Raw genomic sequence first — 18,901 nt, forward strand, 5'->3', positions numbered from 1 at the left:
ACGTTATACTCTCAATCAGAGTCTTAACTACACGTAACAGTACGGTAACTTAAAACTGAATAATTCATTAGGGATGTAGCAACGAGCTGGAATAACATAGAGAGGCGGAAGCGCTGCCTGGGTGAACCTAATAGAACGAACGTCCGCCATGTTTCCTGTTGTCACACAAGCAAGGGGGCATGGCCTTTAAATGACGAAAAGTGTAGAAAATGCGCATTTTAGAATCGCTGGGGGAGAATTAACGTCCGTTGCCGAAAGCATGAAAGCGAATACCGCCACTTCATCATATTGCGGCACGAGGCCAACATCACAATCAGTTGATTGTAGGGTAGTTCGAAATCATCGAATAGGCCTCGAAATCGGAACAAGAGCGTTACCCTGCTTGGCTGTTGTGGTTAAGCGTAAATTAGAATAAAAACGATGGACATAAATATTTGTGACAGGAAACCTTAAAATCATAGGGACCTATAATAGGTTACAACCTCATTCTGTTAATATTTTTAAAATTATTGCATCCTCATGAGTACTGTGTTCCTTTCTTAATCTGTTTACCCTCCCGGGTTGGTTTTCCCACGGACTCAGCGACGGATCCCACCTCTACCACTTCAAGGACAGTGTTCTGGAGCGTGAGACATTGGGTCGGGGGATACAACTGAGGGAGGGCTGCACCTGCTATGCTGAACAGGGGCCTTGTGGGGGGGGGGGGGAGAAGGAAGCGGCCGTGGCCTTAAGTTAGGTACCATCCCGGCATCTGCCTGGAGGAGAAGTGGGAAACCACGGAAAATCACTTCGAGGATGGCTGAGATGGGAGTCGAACCCACTTCTACTCAGTTGACCTCCCCAGGCTGATAGAATCCCGTTACAGCCCTCGTGCCCCTTTTCAAATTTCGTGGCGGAGCTGGGAATCGAACCCGGGCTTCCAGGGGTGGCAGCTGCTCACGCTAACCAGTGCACCACAGAGGCGGCCCATGAATACTTTACCACAATAATCGTTTAGTGTAATTATTTATTATAATGTAGGGGGGATATCATGTTTCTCCCATTACCATATCATACTGGAATTACTAGCTTGAAAGTTGTCCATTATGAAGTGTGGCATAGTTTTTAAAACCAAGGCAACAGACATCTACAATAAAGGCTGTATACATTTCAAAAATAGCAGTAAAATGCTGTATTTATCATACTTGGTGTACGTTTGAACGAAATAAGTGATTTTTTGTGGTTACGTTTTCTTGGTGGTGGGCGTTCCATTTCCTTTACTTGTAAATGTGAATGAAAATTAAATAGGGCCGGAAATGTACAGAGCATAAGCAACTGAATTGAGTGGGATACCATTTATCTCTTTTCGCCCTCACGGCGCATTGTTCAGTTAATTCCTTGTTCTTTAAACGAAATCTGAAACAAAATTCGGCAAATAATTACCGTGGCTATCCGTACTTTCGCTAAGTAAACAATAAAATGGATTTAATTACAAACAGAAATTACAAAAAGGAATCTCGGCTATAATTCAGTAATACTTACTTAAAGTACGATATCTCCTTGGTTTTATTACTCCGATTAGTACAACCATACGCTGAGCTTACGGCTGGCATTCTTGAAAGCGAGAATCTATCTTTTCACTTCTTAAAACTTAGGGAATTAAATTGGCATGCACGATCTCCCTGTCACCTCAACATATGCTCTCGCGCCAATTCGCTTTGTTTTGACAACCGTTAACATGGCTGCCTCTTATCAACTTGCTTCAAGCAGGGAGCGCTGATGTCAGGTATACAGCCCCTCTATGTTATTCTAGCTCGTTGGGATGTAGGCAGAGAAAGTTCGCACCAGATAGCGCTCGTGTAGTACTGGGTAAGCGCAAGGCGATCGTCTTATGTTTATCCCAGTCAGCTGCGAGTAATGTATAGAATGTGACAGACTTTTCTGAGCTAAAGTCGATTGTATCTTCTCTAGTTTTACTACAAGACTATATTAATTAATTGTATAGGTATATCCCCTGGTATATTACGGACGATTTTCAGCGTTTAAGCCTTGAACAGCTGCAAAATGAGCTACGGACCAGAAACGCTAAAACTAGCGGGAGGAAGGAAGAATTAGTACCGGTGCAGCGGTAATTAGATAGGAGTCAGCATGCCTTTTCCTTAAGTTAACAATTACTTGAGTATTGTACATTGATAAATATATAAATATATTTCCACAAGACTTAAATCATAAATAGATATTTACTTAAACATCCACTTGCTCCCCTTGCTTTTAGACTTCGATTCGTGTATTTTTTAAGGTTGATGGCTTACATGAAACTGCAGATACAGCCTCTGTACACCACCAAAGGCATGTAAATATTGTTGAGTTTCCCAGTGCCAGTTCCTTTGAATATTTGACCATCAGCCATAAGGTGAAGATCACTATCACAAATTTGCATCTAATGGATTATTTCGCATTTTGAAAATCGGAAATAGTTTCCAACTACAAATCATTGTGTTATGTTGGATACAGACTTTTCAGTGGAAAGTTTGCTTTGTTTATAAAAGGTTGAAATTCTAAAATGCAGTGCTGTGAAATCCGAGTACACAAAACATAAGACCTATAATGTGAAGTTTATTTTACGATTACCTCGTGATATTATAGAAGGGGAATGTGAACGTTTTGCTGGAGCAGGTCCCAAGGCTTGTTGTAAGCATATTGCTGCTGTAAGCTACGCATTAGAGCACTTGCCCAAGACTGGCATTATTCAGTGTTCAGAAACATGCAGCCAAAGTGTATAAACTTTTCAGCATCCCCCTACCAAACAGTTTAGGCCAGTTAGCCCTATGAAAGTGGAATGTTTGTCCTTGGAACAAGTGCCGGGCTGAGTGGCTCAGACGGTTAAGGCGCTGGCCTTCTAACCCCAACTAGGCAGGTTCGATCCTGGCTCAGTCCGGTGGTATTTGAAGGTGCTCAAATACGACAGCCTCGTGTCGGTAGATTTACTGGCACGTAAAATAACTCCTGTGGGACTAAATTCCGGCACCTCGGCGTCTCCGAAGACCGTGTGATGACGTCACAACAACTGCTCCGCTCCGATCCCACCACTAATGACACGTCCGTTATCCAAAAGGTTCACCGCAAGATGTCGCAGTTATCGCAGCTGTCCTGTCCACACTGCTTCAACTGTCTACCCTATTATTTAAACTCTTTGCTATGAGATGTGCGTGCGCTTAGTTGTTGACAGTTGTCTGAGTTGTAAAGTTGTGATCTATATGCTGCGTAGTATGTTTGCGTATGGTTGCTTTGCACGTGGTAGAGGGGCTGCTCTATCACAGGCAGTAATTATGTTTCAATAGAGTTAATTTGACCGTGCTTTTTTTGCCGAATATGAGTAAAGAAATCATGCATCCTGACGTTGACGTCTTTATTAGTAATTATACCCTTGTTGACCCTGATGTCTACAAGCTATGGGTCGATGGATATTCTTGTAAGTGGAGATTTGTATGATAATTTTAGTTTGATCCTGAGATAGAATTTCAAAAGTTTGATGGAAAATATTCAGGTTACTGTTCAGGAGCTGAAAACAGGGAACATATTGAGGTGAAGTTTTGAAAAGTTTGAGAATGAGAAACAATCTATGATTCTTCTATAAAATGAAATAAGGCCTACCTGCAAAAATCACAAATTAAAACTATAGTATGATAAAATAGGGCTCTTGTGAGACAAGAAAAAGTTGACAACATACAACCGAATGCTCCCAGTATATATAAGAATACTTTTATAATTTTCCTTCAGGTGTTTTTATTATTTGTGCTGCACTGCTAGAGGGACTTTGTTTGTCTTAATACACATCGTTTTTATACAACACATCAGACTACAAACCACCACAGTGAATACATCACTGTACTTACAGTTGACATCAGGAAAGGCATGCAGCTGTAAAACTGAGCTAAATCCATACAGAGTGCCAACCCCAGGAAATTGGGAAGAGGAAGGAGGAGGAGGAGGAGGAGGTTAATGACACTGGCTTTATTCTGTTCACTATCTCTTGCTCTTATGGCCTGGAGCGTCTTTTTACAGAATAACTTGCATTGAAGTTTATTATGCACTTTCCCCACCCACCTCTGCTCTTCACCCACTCAGTAATGTTTTTCTGCCAATGAAATGGATTTAGAAACACATCTGTCAGTTTTACTTCTGCAGTTTTCCATGACTGTCGCACCTCTGCCATTGAAATCCTAAATTGTCTCCAGCAAGTCGAAAGAAGGTTAGAAGCCAGTCTGTTTCAGGTCCCAAACTGACCCGACAACATGATATTGTTCATTTGTGTTACATGATAAAGCATCATGACTGGACATTACAACAGTGAAAGCAAGTATTGTTAACTGATGAGTTCCAGTTAATTGGCCCAAAAATTCTATAGGCCTATGTAGAGAAAGGGGGCGGAGGAGAACTTGGTGAAAGACATCACCCTCGCCGTGCATTTTCACCTAGCTTCAGACAGTACAGCTTTTCCGGGAGGTTCTGTGCAGTGCAGTAAGAATAAGCTTGATGACAAGGATGGAGCCAGTCTTCATGGAGCATGAGGCCCTTACAATGCTCTGCATCAATATGTGAATGAAACCTTTGAAGAGAATGTTCTGTCTCGTGCTCCATTTATCAGTGAAAGTTTTATGGCTAATGGCTGACAATGCTGATGCATATGGTACCTAGTTTGTGCAACAGTATTGAAATGAAGTTGGGATTCATGTAATGATTTGGCCTGTTTGTAGCCTGGATGAGAATCCCAGTGAGCATTTATGAGATGAATTGGGAAGAAGGGTCTACTGGCATTATTTAGATATACTACAGGACCTGCAGGGGCTCTACAAGAAGGTTGGAAGCATATTCCACAGGCCAGGATTGCAACATGAATCAAGAGAATGCCTGAGACATTGGAAGATATGATTACAGTAATAGGTGGTGATACATGCTTCTAAAGGTTGATAAAGTGTCAGTGGAAAGTAAATGAAAAGGACTACCGGTACTAGAAAAGGAAATGTTATCAGTGGAAAATAGGGTTTCCTTTTTTTTTTTTTTTTCAAATAGTGATTTAACGTTGCACTAACAATACATCAAAAGTTTCGGCAACGTGAGGAGAGGACAGGAAAGGGCTAGGATTAGGAAGGTATTGGCCATGACCTTAATTATGATACTGCTTCCAGCATTTGCTTGGTGTGAAATAGGGAAACAATGGAAAACCATCTTCAAGACTACTGACGGTGGGATTCAAACCCACTATCTCTCAAATACTACCTTCCCAATGACCAGCACAAAATATGCAACCATCCCTCCATTGCCAAAATCCTTTGATGTGTTAGTGCGACATTAAACAAGTAACAAAAAAGAAGAAAAAAGTTATTTTATAATTAGGTACTTTCAGATTTCCAAACCTTTTGAACCATGGTGTTAGATCATAAAATAATATTTAGTGTCTCAAAATTCACAGGAATTTGAAATAAATCTCTAGCTTAAAATATAAAATTGAGTGTTGCTTAGTTGGTGCTGGTCATTGTCCATAATTGCATCATAGTACATACAGGGAAGTACAACTGTGTAGGCCTATCTGTTATGTTTTGGCCTTGAAAATACATTATAATGCCTATTTAACATTCATATATGCTTCATACCCTATTCTATTGATTTCTTTGCAAAGAATTCTACAAGTACATACGTCTAGCAAACAGAAGTGTTAGAAGTTTGAATTGAATTTAATAATTGGTGTTGAACGAGGATACCGTACCATATTAAGCTTTTCTACGTTTAAAATTTAAGGGCTACGAGTGGGAAGGAGGCAACCGCGGCCTTTATTAAGGTACAGTCCTGACTTTTACCAAGTGCGAAAATGGCGATCCACGGAAAACAATCGTCAGGGCTGCCGACAGTGAGGTTCAAAGTTTTCCTACTGTTTGTCTCATTTCATGTAATATAAACTCATAAAAACTACAATGTCTGTTATCCTGAGCCATAAAAATATAGCCTATTTAAAAAAAAAATGTTTATTGTCTTTGCTTTTCCTCAGTTTGTTGAAATATTTATAGAATGTTCTTCCTTTTCACAGCATCAGAAGCTGTACAGGCTTTGAATAAGAGTGGAATTACTCTACAGACTGGTGCTTCATTGGACCTTTTAGCCTCAGATGTGCTGGATCATTACCGCACATACAGTTTGTTGGAGAGATTGTTGCATAATCCTCCCAAATTATCTGAACAGTTGGCATTCCAGATTGAACCTCAGACTCGACAGTTTCTCATTGAGAAGTAAGTACGGTAATCTTTGTGTGTTCTAATGGGAATTTGATACAGTAACGAGTGACAGTTCAGTGAAGGTTGTAATATTGTAGTATTTTGATAGGTATTACGAGTTTGATGATGCTGTTGTTCGTGAATTGCTGGGAAAGAAATTATCCTCTCGGCACAGAAAAGACCTTGATGAAGTTGCTGATAAAACAGGAGTTCTCTTGAAATCATGTCGGTATGTTAAAAATATTTGACTGTTGTTATCTGAACTTATAAGAATACATACTAACATGAGTATGACTGTATTGCCTTAACTTACCAGTTTGATGTGCCTCTTATTATATTGAAACCTGTACAGTTAATTTACAGGCAGATTATCATGTCTATTTCCTTTGAGTTGTTGTTATATCTGAAATAGACATGAAAATTTGCCTGTAAATTAACTGTTGTAAGGTGTTAAAGGTGAGGTAATCATCTTATTGTCATCTTTTGTTTGGTATTAAGTATTTCAACAGGTTTTAACATAGTCAAACTGCACAGTAAATGGCTTGCTGTGTGGCACAGCTGGTTGAGCATTTGTCTTCCGTGCTCAAGATTGAACAATGGAATCAGTGGGCATTTAAAGGAACTTCCATGAGAGGTATTGTATCAGTGGAGTTTGTGATACATGGAAGAATTTCTTTTCAGGAAAAATTCCAATACTCTTTTTATGAACTTCTCCCCTGTGGTACATACGACGACCTATTATGGGCCTTGGCTTCCAAAGATGATTGCTACTCAGGCATTTAAGGGGATATAACGTACAGCACTACTAATTATTACTACAGTGGAACCTCAGTTATGCATTAGGAGTCAGGGATTCTGACTGTGATGAATACTGGAATGAATGGATAATGACATAACGTGATGTTTACAAAATGGTATACCCAGTTCTTGATTATATTAACTAATACGGTATCTGAACAGTACATTCATATATCAGTTACTGAGCTCGATAGCTGCAGTCGCTTAAGTGCGGCCAGTATCCAGTAATCGGGAGATAGTGGGTTTGAGCCCCACTGTCGGGAGCCCTGAAGATAGTTTTCCGTGGTTTCCCATTTTCACACCAGGCAAATGCCGGGGCTGTACCTTAATTAAGGCCACGGCCGCTTCCTTCCAATTCCTGTCACATCGTCGCCGTAAGACATATCTCTGTCGTTGTGACGTAAAGCAAATAGCATATATCGGTTAAATACCCTGCTATATACTGAGTGGAGTGGCTGTGTGTGATGCGCTATGGCTATGGAGCCAAGCTCTGCATTCGGAAGACACATGGTTTCGAGCTCCACCATCGGCTGTCAGTTTTCTGTGGTTTCCCCTTTTCACTTCCAGGGAAATATCAGGGCGTTCCTATTCATAGGCCATAGCTGATTCCATCCAACCAGTTCCATTCACCATCATTGAACTCATCTTCATTAGCTACTCAACTGAGTTTGGCAACAGGAAGGGCATCCAGCCATAGAAACATGCCATATAAATTCATTTTTTGCCTGCTGTCATTTCCTGATGGATACAGTACTTTTGCATCCATCTCTTGGCACAGGCCAGAGTAAAGTGTAGCTTCCACCAAAGTCCCAGTCAACATCCATGGCTGTGACAGTATGGAAGTTGCTGGGGTGTGGGTAGTGCTGAGTAATGACATTCAGAGCATGACTAGTGCATCTGAGTGTTATGAAAGGTGCTGCAGTAGTACTTTCTGACCCAGTGAGGAAAGCAATGGCAAACTACTTCACTCCTCATCTTGCCTAGTACGCCTCAGTTTGGTGCTGCCATTGGTTTTTGGGGTTTCCTTATAACCGCATAACCTTTGCTGGTGCTATTTGAGGATCCAACCAGCCTCTCGGCTGATGACCTAACAGACAGACAAATTCTTTTTATTTTATCCCCAACACTGTATTAAGAAACAGGACTAAGGAGGTAGACATACACACACTCTATACATATTTTAAAATGTTATCTGCATTTTGTTGAGTACTCTTAAATGCTTTTATGCGAAGCAGGCCCTCATATTCTGTACTTCTTGCACAAGGTCTAATTATTTTTGCCCTACCGAACCACCCACTGTACCCTGATAGTATTGTTTCAGCTTCATTATCCTCCATCAGTAACAGCTTCTTCATCTTTGGGTTCTCATTATATGGTATGTAAACTGTGAATAATAATAATGAATAAATAGCCTTCTAAATTCCCTAAGGGCTATGGCTTCCTGCAATGCAGGGACAATGTTCAATTTAACTCATCAGGTGAACAGGTCCTGAGGAGCATTATTATATAGGTTATTTCCAAGTTTGTTTCATGACAACATATCACTGCATGTTGTACACTTGTGTAGTCTCACCTCCGAGTGGGTGCAGTTGTGTCTTTCGAGATCAATAATTTGTGAAAACGTGTTATTACATCATTGACACTTATACAACTGTCAACTGTAGAGCTAGTTAATTGTTGTCCAGCATTTTATAACCAGCATTCATTTTGGTCATTATCAGTCATATACTGGCTTCGTCAATCAATATGGTTTCCCACCTGGGAACATTTGGACAATGCACTAACATTTCATTATCATTTTGAACTGGATCAAAATCAGGTTCGTTGTAAGCTGCGTCGGGTATGGTCTACAATTTACTTCAATCCCTTTGTGAAGTAAAAATCAGGACTTTGTTCCTGGTTTCCACTACCGGTATGTTAAAAATCCCATCTTTGACAGGACTGTTTTCCACTAGTCTGTATTACTCCCAATTGATTACCTGAGAAAACAATTTCTGATTATGGCATTTCATACTCTACATCAGGGCTGTCCAACGTTCGTTGTTACGCGAGCACATTCACATGATAACTAAGAGTATGCGGGCGCCAGGTACGATTCCACTAATTCGACTACTGTTATCGGTACTACGACGACTATATAATAATAATAATAATAATAATAATAATAATAATAATAATAAAATATCTAGAATTAAAAATTATATGAAAATATATTTACTCATATAATTAATGTGAAATCTGGCACTGCATGCTCGCTACAAGTTGAGGAAAGTCTGGTGTGTAACTGGAACAGGCTGCTCTTAACGCGTCATCCAGGTGTGAGTCTGTCAGGCAGGATCGGTATTTGTTTTTATTATGTTCATAGTCGAAAACGCGACTTCACAAAGATAGGTTGAACCAAAACAAGATTGCATCTTCAGAGCAACACTGCGGGTAATGGGATATTTTTTACCATCCACCAGAGTCCAGTAATTGCCACATCTTGCGTAGGAGGATTTCAAAGAAAGGTCTGACTGAAAGCTTAAAATTTCCATTTCTAATTCTTCAGGATTATAATTTTCGAATATTTCACACACACTCCCTCCAAGCCCACAAACGTCAACAGAAGCGAAGGGATTATTGACAAACATGATCACTGGATCAAGCATTGAAAACTGGCTAAATCTGCTACCAAATTCGGACCCAAGAGTTTCAAGATGTTTAGCAAGAGATGAAAAATCACGCTTGCCGCCATTTACTGTATCTGCCATAGATTTCAAATTTGGAAAATGTGAAAGGGAATTTCTATTTAAATGGACAATCCATACCTTAAGTTTCTTTTCAAATGCATTGACAATACTTATCATACCTGAAATATTATGATCTTTTCCTTGCAATTCGAGATTTAACTCATTTAATTTTGAGGTGATGTCTGCCAAGAATGCTAATTCGATTAGCCAAGATATATCATCAAGTTCATGATAATATTTCCCAGGAGATGATTTTATAAAGTCTCGTATCTCATCCAACAGGCAGCAAAACCGTTCGAGTGTTTTCCCCCTACTAAGCCACCTTACGTCTGCATGAAGGATGACGTCACCATACTCCGAATCTGACATACTTAAAATATTTCTGAACAATCGATGACGAGTAGATGACGATCTTATATAATTCACGACATGAGTTACAATTTTCATGACACGATCGAACTTTAAAACCTTTGCGCATAAAGCTTCCTGGTGAATAATACAATGATAAGAAAGAAATTTTGGAAATGATTCATCCTTAGCTCAAAGAGAAAGAAATCCGTTATTTCTGCCAGTCATAGACGGTGCCCCATCTGTTGTTATAGCGACAAGCTTTGACAGTGGTAAGTTACTCTCTTTGGTGAATTTAACGAAAGCATTAAATATGTCTTCTCCCCTAGTACGTCCATGAAGTGGCAATAGCTTGACAAATTCTTCCTTTACTGCAAAATCATTAAAAAACCATTCTAGCAAATACACACAACTCAGCAGTGTCAGACATATCAGCACTTTCATCAAACTGGAGTGAAAAATGTTCACACGATTTCAAATCCTGATGTAATTGAGATTCCATATTATTAGAAAACTGTTCAACCCGCCTAGCAACAGTTTGGTGAGACAACTGAAGTCCTTTGTTTGAAGATATCAATTCAGATTTGTCTTTGTGAGATTCGAAGAGAGATTCAGCGGCATTTAGCATAGCTTCTTTCACTACTTCCCCATCACTGAAAGCTTTTTTCCTTTTAGCTAAGACGTAACAAACTTTGTAAGCTATTGTCGCGTTACGCGTTTGCTGAACTGGCTTCTTAAACGCACATTGTTGCAATGCTAATTTAGATTTTAGATCTTTCACTTTGTGTTTTCTTAGTTCAGAATTAACAGGAAATTCACTGTCAAGTTTTTTGTGATTAGTCAAAAAATGTCGTTGTACATTACTTCTTTTAGGAACAGACACACTAGCATTACACAATAAACACACAGATTTTCCTTTGTTTTCAATAAAACAATACTGGTCCTCCCATTCACTGTTAAAGTTATAATTTCTTTGCCTTTTAGCAATGTTAAGAAGAGTTATGTTTAATGAAATATAACTGATTATAAACTGAATAATTTAAAGTTTAAATAGTAATGAAAAAAAAAGCACACGAAACATTTTGAATGTACAACTTATCACAACACAACGCTCTCAAAACGTATTTCATAAGCCCTGTATAAGCTCACAAGTAATACTGAATGTTCGCCTGAAAGCTAGGAACTGGGAACATTCAACTGCAAGACTTTCCTAAATCATTTGTTCATTGTTTACGGCACAGCTTTGTTGGGATTAAAGTTACTTTGTGGGCAAATTGGGTGTCCCATTGTCGTCCTGGTGAAACTCTGTCATGGTGGGTAGTTTATGGCATTGCAATCAAGTGAACCATAAGGAAGCGGTTCTGTTTGGCAGAATAAATATGTGGCTATATTTGGCTCCGTGAGTAGAGAGGACCTTATACCTGGCGCTAGCACCCCCACAGTGAGAGGTTTGTGGAGGATTTCCCTTTGTCGCAACTACTTACATGTCGAATAGCTCTCTTTCTGAACCTTTCTTCTATTTCTTCACTAATTGCGGACACGAGTCAGTTAGGCCTAGATCACATTTATAACTCACTCAAAGCTCTTTGTGTATTTGGAGGTACGGATATACAAATTTCCTGACTTTGAGGACGGAATTTTTAAGAGAAAAGTAAGAATATTTATTGAAATCCAAAAGTATTGTTTTCAAATATTAAATAAAATTGAATTTGGAAATTAATTGCGGAGGGCGCCATAAAAGGGCACCTCGGGCGCTGCGTTGGACAGGGCTGCTCTACATTATGCCTTGTTCCATAAGTTGAATGAGCACTGTTGTACTAGCCCGCAGGATACTATATCACATATTTTGCCATCACTCTCCAAATCAGTCTGTTCATTTGTATGTAGTATTTAACAGACATAGGCATTTAAATGTCGTTTAGCATTTTTAAATTTTTCTTTGTTGAGCAGTGAGAATTTTTTCTTCATAAAGCGGCTGAAATGTAGTCTGAGACAGGACTGAAGAGGAGAACTGCAGAACCAGGCAGTAAAAGTGTAACTAGAACATTTCATTACAATATGCCAGTATTTGAATTTTCTAAATAAAATCACTGGATCTGTTACTTTATCATCCGTAACCCTGTGTAGTGCTATGAAAGCAACAACTTTGGCTACTAGATTGCTGTGATCTAGCACACTACTTCACAATGGCTACTACAGCTGACAATGGTTCTTGTAAAGATCTAAAAATGTTGGACTTTGTACTGTACTCAGATTTTACAGATAGCATTAGTAGGTCCAGATGCCAGTATCTGTCAAAAAGCAACAACTTTGGCTACTAGATTGCTGTGATCTAGCACACTACTTCACAATGGCTACTACAGCTGACAATGGTTCTTGTAAAGATCTAAAAATGTTGGACTTTGTACTGTACTCAGATTTTACAGATAGCATTAGTAGGTCCAGATGCCAGTATCTGTCAAAACAGATCTGCATGACAACATGGAACTTCTTTCATGATCACTACAAATTTTATTCACCTATTTTTACGTTGTTCCGTTACTATTGGCAGTATATTTCTCTACATTTTAACAGTGGATTGACCGGGCGAGTTGGCCGTGCGCGTAGAGGCGCGCGGCTGTGAGCTTGCATCCGGGAGATAGTAGGTTCGAATCCCACTATCGGTAGCCCTGAAAATGGTTTTCCGTGGTTTCCCATTTTCACACCAGGCAAATGCTGGGGCTGTACCTTAATTAAGGCCACGGCCGCTTCCTTCCAACTCCTAGGCCTTTCCTATCCCATCGTCGCCATAAGACCTATCTGTGTCGGTGCGACGTAAAGCCCCTAGCAAAAAAAAAAAAAACCAGTGGATTGGGGAAGCCTCTGTGGCTAAGGTGGCAGCGCACTGGCCTCTCACCGCTGGGTTCTGTGGTTCAAATCCTGGTCACTCCATGTGAGATTTGTGCTGGACAAAGTGGGGGCAGCACAGGTTTTTCTCCGGGTACTCTGGTTTTCTCCGTCATCTTTCATTCCAGCATCACTCTCCAATATCACTTCATTTGTCAGCCATTAATCATTGCCCCAGATGAGTGCGACTCAGTACCCAGAATCTCCATTAATGGAGATATAGTTACGATTCCTTCAGTCATTGCAGACCACATCGCGTCACATTTTGCAGATACGTCCATCTCTAGGAGATACGACCCTGCATTCCTTCCAATTGAGCGCGAAGCAGAAGCACACCATCTCTCTTTTGCCTCTAGTGCTTTGCATTCCTACAACGTGCCCTTCACGGAGTGGGAGTTGCGGAGTGCACTCGCGCTATGCGGAGATACGTCTCCTGGACTGGACAAAATCCATAATCAAATGCTGATTGACAGATGTCTCAAGGATATCCTCACCCTATTCAACAGAATATGGAGTGAGGGTGTGTTTCCATCTCAGTGGCGTGAGGGAATTATTATACCAATTCCCAAGCCAGGCAAAGATCCAAAACTTCCGGATAGTTATAGGCCAATATGCCTTACAAATGGCCTCTGTAAGCTATTTGAAAGGATGGTTAACCGGCGTCTTGTGTGGGCCATGGAAAAGGAGGGTCTCTTGTCTAACTACCAATGTGGTTTTCGGTCTTATCGGTCTGCCACTGATCATCTGGTCAGACAGGAGAGCGCCATTCAGGAGGCCTTTCTCCGGAAGGAACACCTAGTCGCCGTGCTTTTTGACCTGGAGAAAGCTTATGACACTACCTGGCAATATGGGATTCTCTCCACTCTACACCAGTGGGGATTTCGGGGAATTTGCCAACGATTATTGAGAACTTCATGTCCCTCCGTCTCTTTCGAGTCCGAGTAGGTAATGCATTTTCTCAATATTACGTTCAGGAAAATGGAGTACCTCAGGGATCTGTACTGAGTGTAACACTGTTCGCAATCGCCATCAACGGCATAGTTGCTGCTGCTGGGCCCGCTGTTGTTCCATCGCTATATGTAGACGACTTAGCTCTACATTACAGCTCCGGAAGGGTGGCATTTGCTGAGAGACAGCTACAGCAAGCTATTAACCGAGTCGACAGATGGGCCCTGAAACATGGTTTTCGATTTTCAGCTGCGAAGACCTCAGTTATACACTTCTGTCGATGTCCGCCAGTGCATCCCAAACCAGAGCTCCGCTTGCGAAACAGTGTCTTACCAGTGGTTGACACCTGCAGATTCCTGGGTCTGCATTTTGATAAGAGACTTACGTGGCAGCCCCACATCCGTCAGTTGAAGATTGCCTGCATGAAGAGACTTAACATGCTTAATTTTCTCAGCGGTACTTCATGGGGGCTGACCGTGGGTACTGCTACAAAATTACACGGCGACGGTCCTCTCCCGAATTGACTATGGAAGTGCGGCTTATGGCTCAGCATCAAAATCTACGCTGAGCCTTTTAGACAGTATTCACCATAGTGGAGTAACGCTGGCAACGGGTGCTTTCCGTACTAGCCCCATTCCCAGCCTACTCGCTGAAGCGGGAGTTCCACCTTTACGGATAAGGAGGCAGCAGTTACTCCTCACGTACGCTGCTAAAATTTGTGAAATGCCGCTACATCCAAGCTATCAATGCATTTATCATACCCAATACCACCAGCGGTGCCAAGACCGGCCGAATACCACACGGCCGGTTGGGTTGCGAATTGATAGCTTGTGTCACGATTTGAATATTGATATCGATGGTTTTCTTGAACAAACTCTTAGAGAGGTACCTCCGTGGTTGGTTCCGCGACCGGATATACGTCTAGATCTGCTCTGTGGACCCAAGGTGAACACGGATTCCTCCGCTTATCGGAGATATTTCCAGGACTTCGTTCACCAACATCCGGCTGCGAGACATATCCTGACGTACGCTGCTAAAATTTGTGAAATGCCGCTGCATCCAAGCTATCAATGCATTTATCATTACCAATACCACCAGCGGTGCCAAGACCGGCCGAATACCACACGGCCGGTTGGGTTGCGAATTGATAGCTTGTGTCACGATTTGAATATTGATATCGGTGGTTGTCTTGAACAAACTCTTAGCGAGGTACCTCCGTGGTTCGTTCCGCGACCGGATATACGTCTAGATCTGCTCTGTGGACCAAGGTGAACACGGATTCCTCTGTTTAGCGGAGGTATTTCCAGGACTTTGTTCACCAACATCCGGCTGCGAGACATATCTTCACGGATGGTTCTAAAATCGGAGATAATGTTGGTTGCTCTTTCGTCATTGATGATATAAGCACGAAGATCTCGCTTCCTAAAGTATGTAGCGTGTATACTGCAGAGCTTTACGCCATCTTAGAGGCTCTGCAGTTTGCACTGTGTGACGAAAGAAGCCGCTTTCTTATGTGTACCGATTCGTTAAGCTCTTTGCAGTCTATTGAAACCTGTTTCTCGCAACACCCACTGGTACAGCAGATACATGACCTAGCCAGGTTAAGGGATGCTGGCTCCAGAATCACTTTCGCGTGGCTTACAAGCCACGTTGGGATTGCGGGAAACGAACTTGTGGATGCAGCTGCAAAGGAAGTTGTACTTTTACCTCCAAGACCAGTCAGTGTACCTGCTAAGGATATTTGTTCTCAGCTACGTCGAACCATCTTGGCGTCCTGGGAATCGGAGTGGCTAGATATCCGAACTCCCAACAACCTGAGAGCAATTAAGAAGACAACTACTGTGTGGCGGTCCTCTTTCTGACCTTCATGGAGAGAGGCCATAGTATTGTGCAGGCTGAGGATAGGTCATTTACGATCCACGCACTCTTTTCTCCTAAAGAGGGAAGACCCTTCCAGTGTGATCTTGTGGTGCCGACTTCACCGTGGCCCACATCCTCACAGAGTGCGCCGATCTCTCTGGCCTAAGACGGAGCCTCGGCCTGCAGGAAACACTCGAACGCATACTAGCCGATGACGCGACTACTGCTGATCTCGTCATCCGCTTTATGTGCGACAGTGGATTTATCGAGGGTATATAAATTACAAGTGTACTGTTACTCAGGGAACGTACATTCCCTTTTGATTCGTTAGTAATCTTTTCGGCCTAATTCTATAATAGATTTTTGTTTCATTTTGTACTGTGTTTCCAAATTCCTTCATTGAATAAATAATTTTGTTTTATATTTTAAATTTCTTTTCCACTAATTTGTTCAGAGAGAATGATTACCTCGTTGTACTTCCTCTTAAAACAAAAATCACCTCCACCACCGTTATTCTAGGTTTTCTAGACCGGGGCCGCCATCTCACCGTCAGATGATTCCTCAATTGTAATCACATAGGCTGAGTGGACCTCAAACCAGCCCTTAGATCCAGGTAAAAATCCCTGACCCTGCCGGGAATTGAACCCGGGGCCTCCGGGTAAGAGGCAGGCACGCTACTCCTACACTACAGGGCCGGCCGTAGACTATCTATATATATCAAATAAGAGTTTTGTCTGTACATTGCTCAGAATTTGAAAAGAATGGTATTTCTGTATCGGTCATGTCCATAGTAACAAGGAAGTGCACTTTTTATTTTTCCGTAATTTCTGTCTGTCTGTATGTATGTATGTACTCGCATCACAAGAAAACGGCTGAAGAGAATTGAATGAAAATCCGTATGTGAAGTCGGGGGATGAGCCACTACAATCTAGGCTATAAACAATTTTACTCACGCTTAGTGAAATGGTAGTTTAGGAAAAGGCCTAAAATTTAATTCTCAAATATTTATATTATTAGTGGTCCTATCGATAAATACTACTTAACTAAAGTTATATAGAATTAAATTTCCGATCATTTATGTCATACATTGTTACTGTACCAACTTTGATAACACAGATATTCAAGAATTTGTATTTTTGTTGCTAAGTTCATATCAATGCCGAGCCATGAGAAAATGGGAAAACAGAATTTAATGAAAATTAGTATGTATATAGAGTTGGGGAATAAGAAACTACAGTCTAAGTTGTGAACAATTATATACATCCTGGATGAAATTGTAGTTTAGGAGAAGGCACCTAAAATTTAATTTTGAAATACCTATGTAATATTGGTCCTTTCGAAAAGTACTACATAACGAAAGTTATAGAGAATAAAATTTCCGACCATTTATGTTTTATTCACTTTAACCATACCGACTATGATAAGAGTGGTATTTTAGAGTCGGAAGAAAACTAAATGTGAAGGCCTACAATATCGAAAGCGCACAACATTGATCAACAACATTGACCATTGTTTGTTGTGATGTTCTTTGTCTCTTATGCTGCCGCTCAACTCAGATAGATGGGATTATTGCTGTGTACTGAGTATAACAGCCTGACGCCCTGACTGAATATTGGCAGGAAGTTAGCAGGGGAGCTAGAAAACTTTCGTCTTTAGCATGTCATTCCTCTGGTTCATACATTTTCTGATACCATACTGCTGGTACGTAACACACTGGTTCATCATAGTATTCTAGCTATTCGATCCCTCCTCTGACGCGCTGTTTTGAACGAGCAGTGTGCACACCTAAGACAGGGGCTCACTTAGTAGTATGACCTGGTCTAGAATTACAGTTTAGGCATATCCAAATTATAGCACCACAATTCACTAAATAACTTAAAATTCAACCCTGAAAAAAGCAGTTTCTTAAAGAGAGCTTCTTCCTATTCACTTTTATTAAATTCTATATTCATTTTATTCCAAATTAGCAGTGGAGAGGGCTTTTCTCCTCTGGCTTGGAAGAAGAATTTGCCTCCAAGTCAGATATATTTTTCTGCCATCAGTGTAGTGAATTGAGATTTTCCTAGGAAACAGATTAGTAAAAGGACATAATTTTTGCCCTTGGACTCTCCACTATTCGACACCCCCCCTCCCCGACAAAAGACAAAGGCTGTTCACGGATCACGGCTGTCTACGGCCTGGTCATTCCAGCTCTGGAACTTTGGACTGTTAGATCGGCAGCGTAGTACTGTTCGTTAAAAGTGAGAAAATATGTGGTTTTTCATTTGATTGAGTATTTTCTTCTTCTTCTTCTTCTTCTTCTTCTTTTATGACCACATAGGATCACTTTAGTCAGTCCGTCGTTCAGGTCTCTTTGAAGGGATTGTTCGGGCTTTGCGGTCCTCCCAGTACTTCTTCAGACGCTCCGATCTTCGTGCCCTTTCCTCAGTTGAAAATGTGCGTGTTGTTGGTTTGTTTTGTGTAAGGGTAAAGTGGAGGTTTGTATTCTTGAGTTTTGTATTCAATTTTATCTTATTTTTGGTGTCTTCTGTTGTAAGGCCTATTTCCTTCAGATCCTCTCTTACTTCTCTGATCCATTTACATCCTGTTGTGGTATTTTTTGAGACGAGATTGTGTTGTACTAGTTGTTTCAGAAGTCTCGAGTCCTGCATCCTCATGATATGTCCAAAGAATCCCAGTCTCCTCTTACGCATAGTATCTGTAATGGGTTCTAGCTCTTTGTACACGACTTTGTTAGGTATTAACCGCCACTGTCCATCTTTCTGATATTTTTTGTTGATACATGTTCTTCCAATCCTCCTTTCAATTTTCTGAAGTCTGTCAGTCTTTGATTGTTTATTCAGGTAAAAGAGTGTTTCTGCTGCATATGTAGCTTCCGGTTTTATAACTGTGTTGTAGTGTTTTATTTTTGTATTTATTGATAGACATTTCTTTTTGTAGATATCCTATGTTAATTTTTGTGCTTTAGCTAATCTATTTGTTCTTACTTGGATTGAGATTTTTTCATTTAAGTTATGTGTTATTACTTCTCCAAGATATTTAAACTGAGTTACTATTTTGATTTTATTACCATTTATGGTGACT

General features: G+C 40.8%; 1 protein-coding gene across 1 annotated transcript in view; it reads left to right on the forward strand.

Annotated features, from left to right (window-relative positions):
* The first annotated feature begins 3,194 nt into the window (after positions 1–3,194).
* The window catches only part of Fibp (acidic fibroblast growth factor intracellular-binding protein), a 64,538-nt gene continuing 48,831 nt past the window's right edge, over positions 3,195–18,901 (forward strand). The window contains exons 1-3 of the mRNA XM_067143876.2: positions 3,195–3,451; positions 6,065–6,263; positions 6,358–6,477. Of these exons, the coding sequence (XP_066999977.1) occupies positions 3,352–3,451; positions 6,065–6,263; positions 6,358–6,477 (419 nt within the window). The 5' untranslated portion in view covers positions 3,195–3,351. The remainder of the gene's footprint in view (positions 3,452–6,064; positions 6,264–6,357; positions 6,478–18,901) is intronic.

The sequence above is a fragment of the Anabrus simplex genome, chromosome 1 (assembly GCF_040414725.1).
Source record: "Anabrus simplex isolate iqAnaSimp1 chromosome 1, ASM4041472v1, whole genome shotgun sequence".
NCBI lineage: Eukaryota > Metazoa > Arthropoda > Insecta > Orthoptera > Tettigoniidae > Anabrus > Anabrus simplex.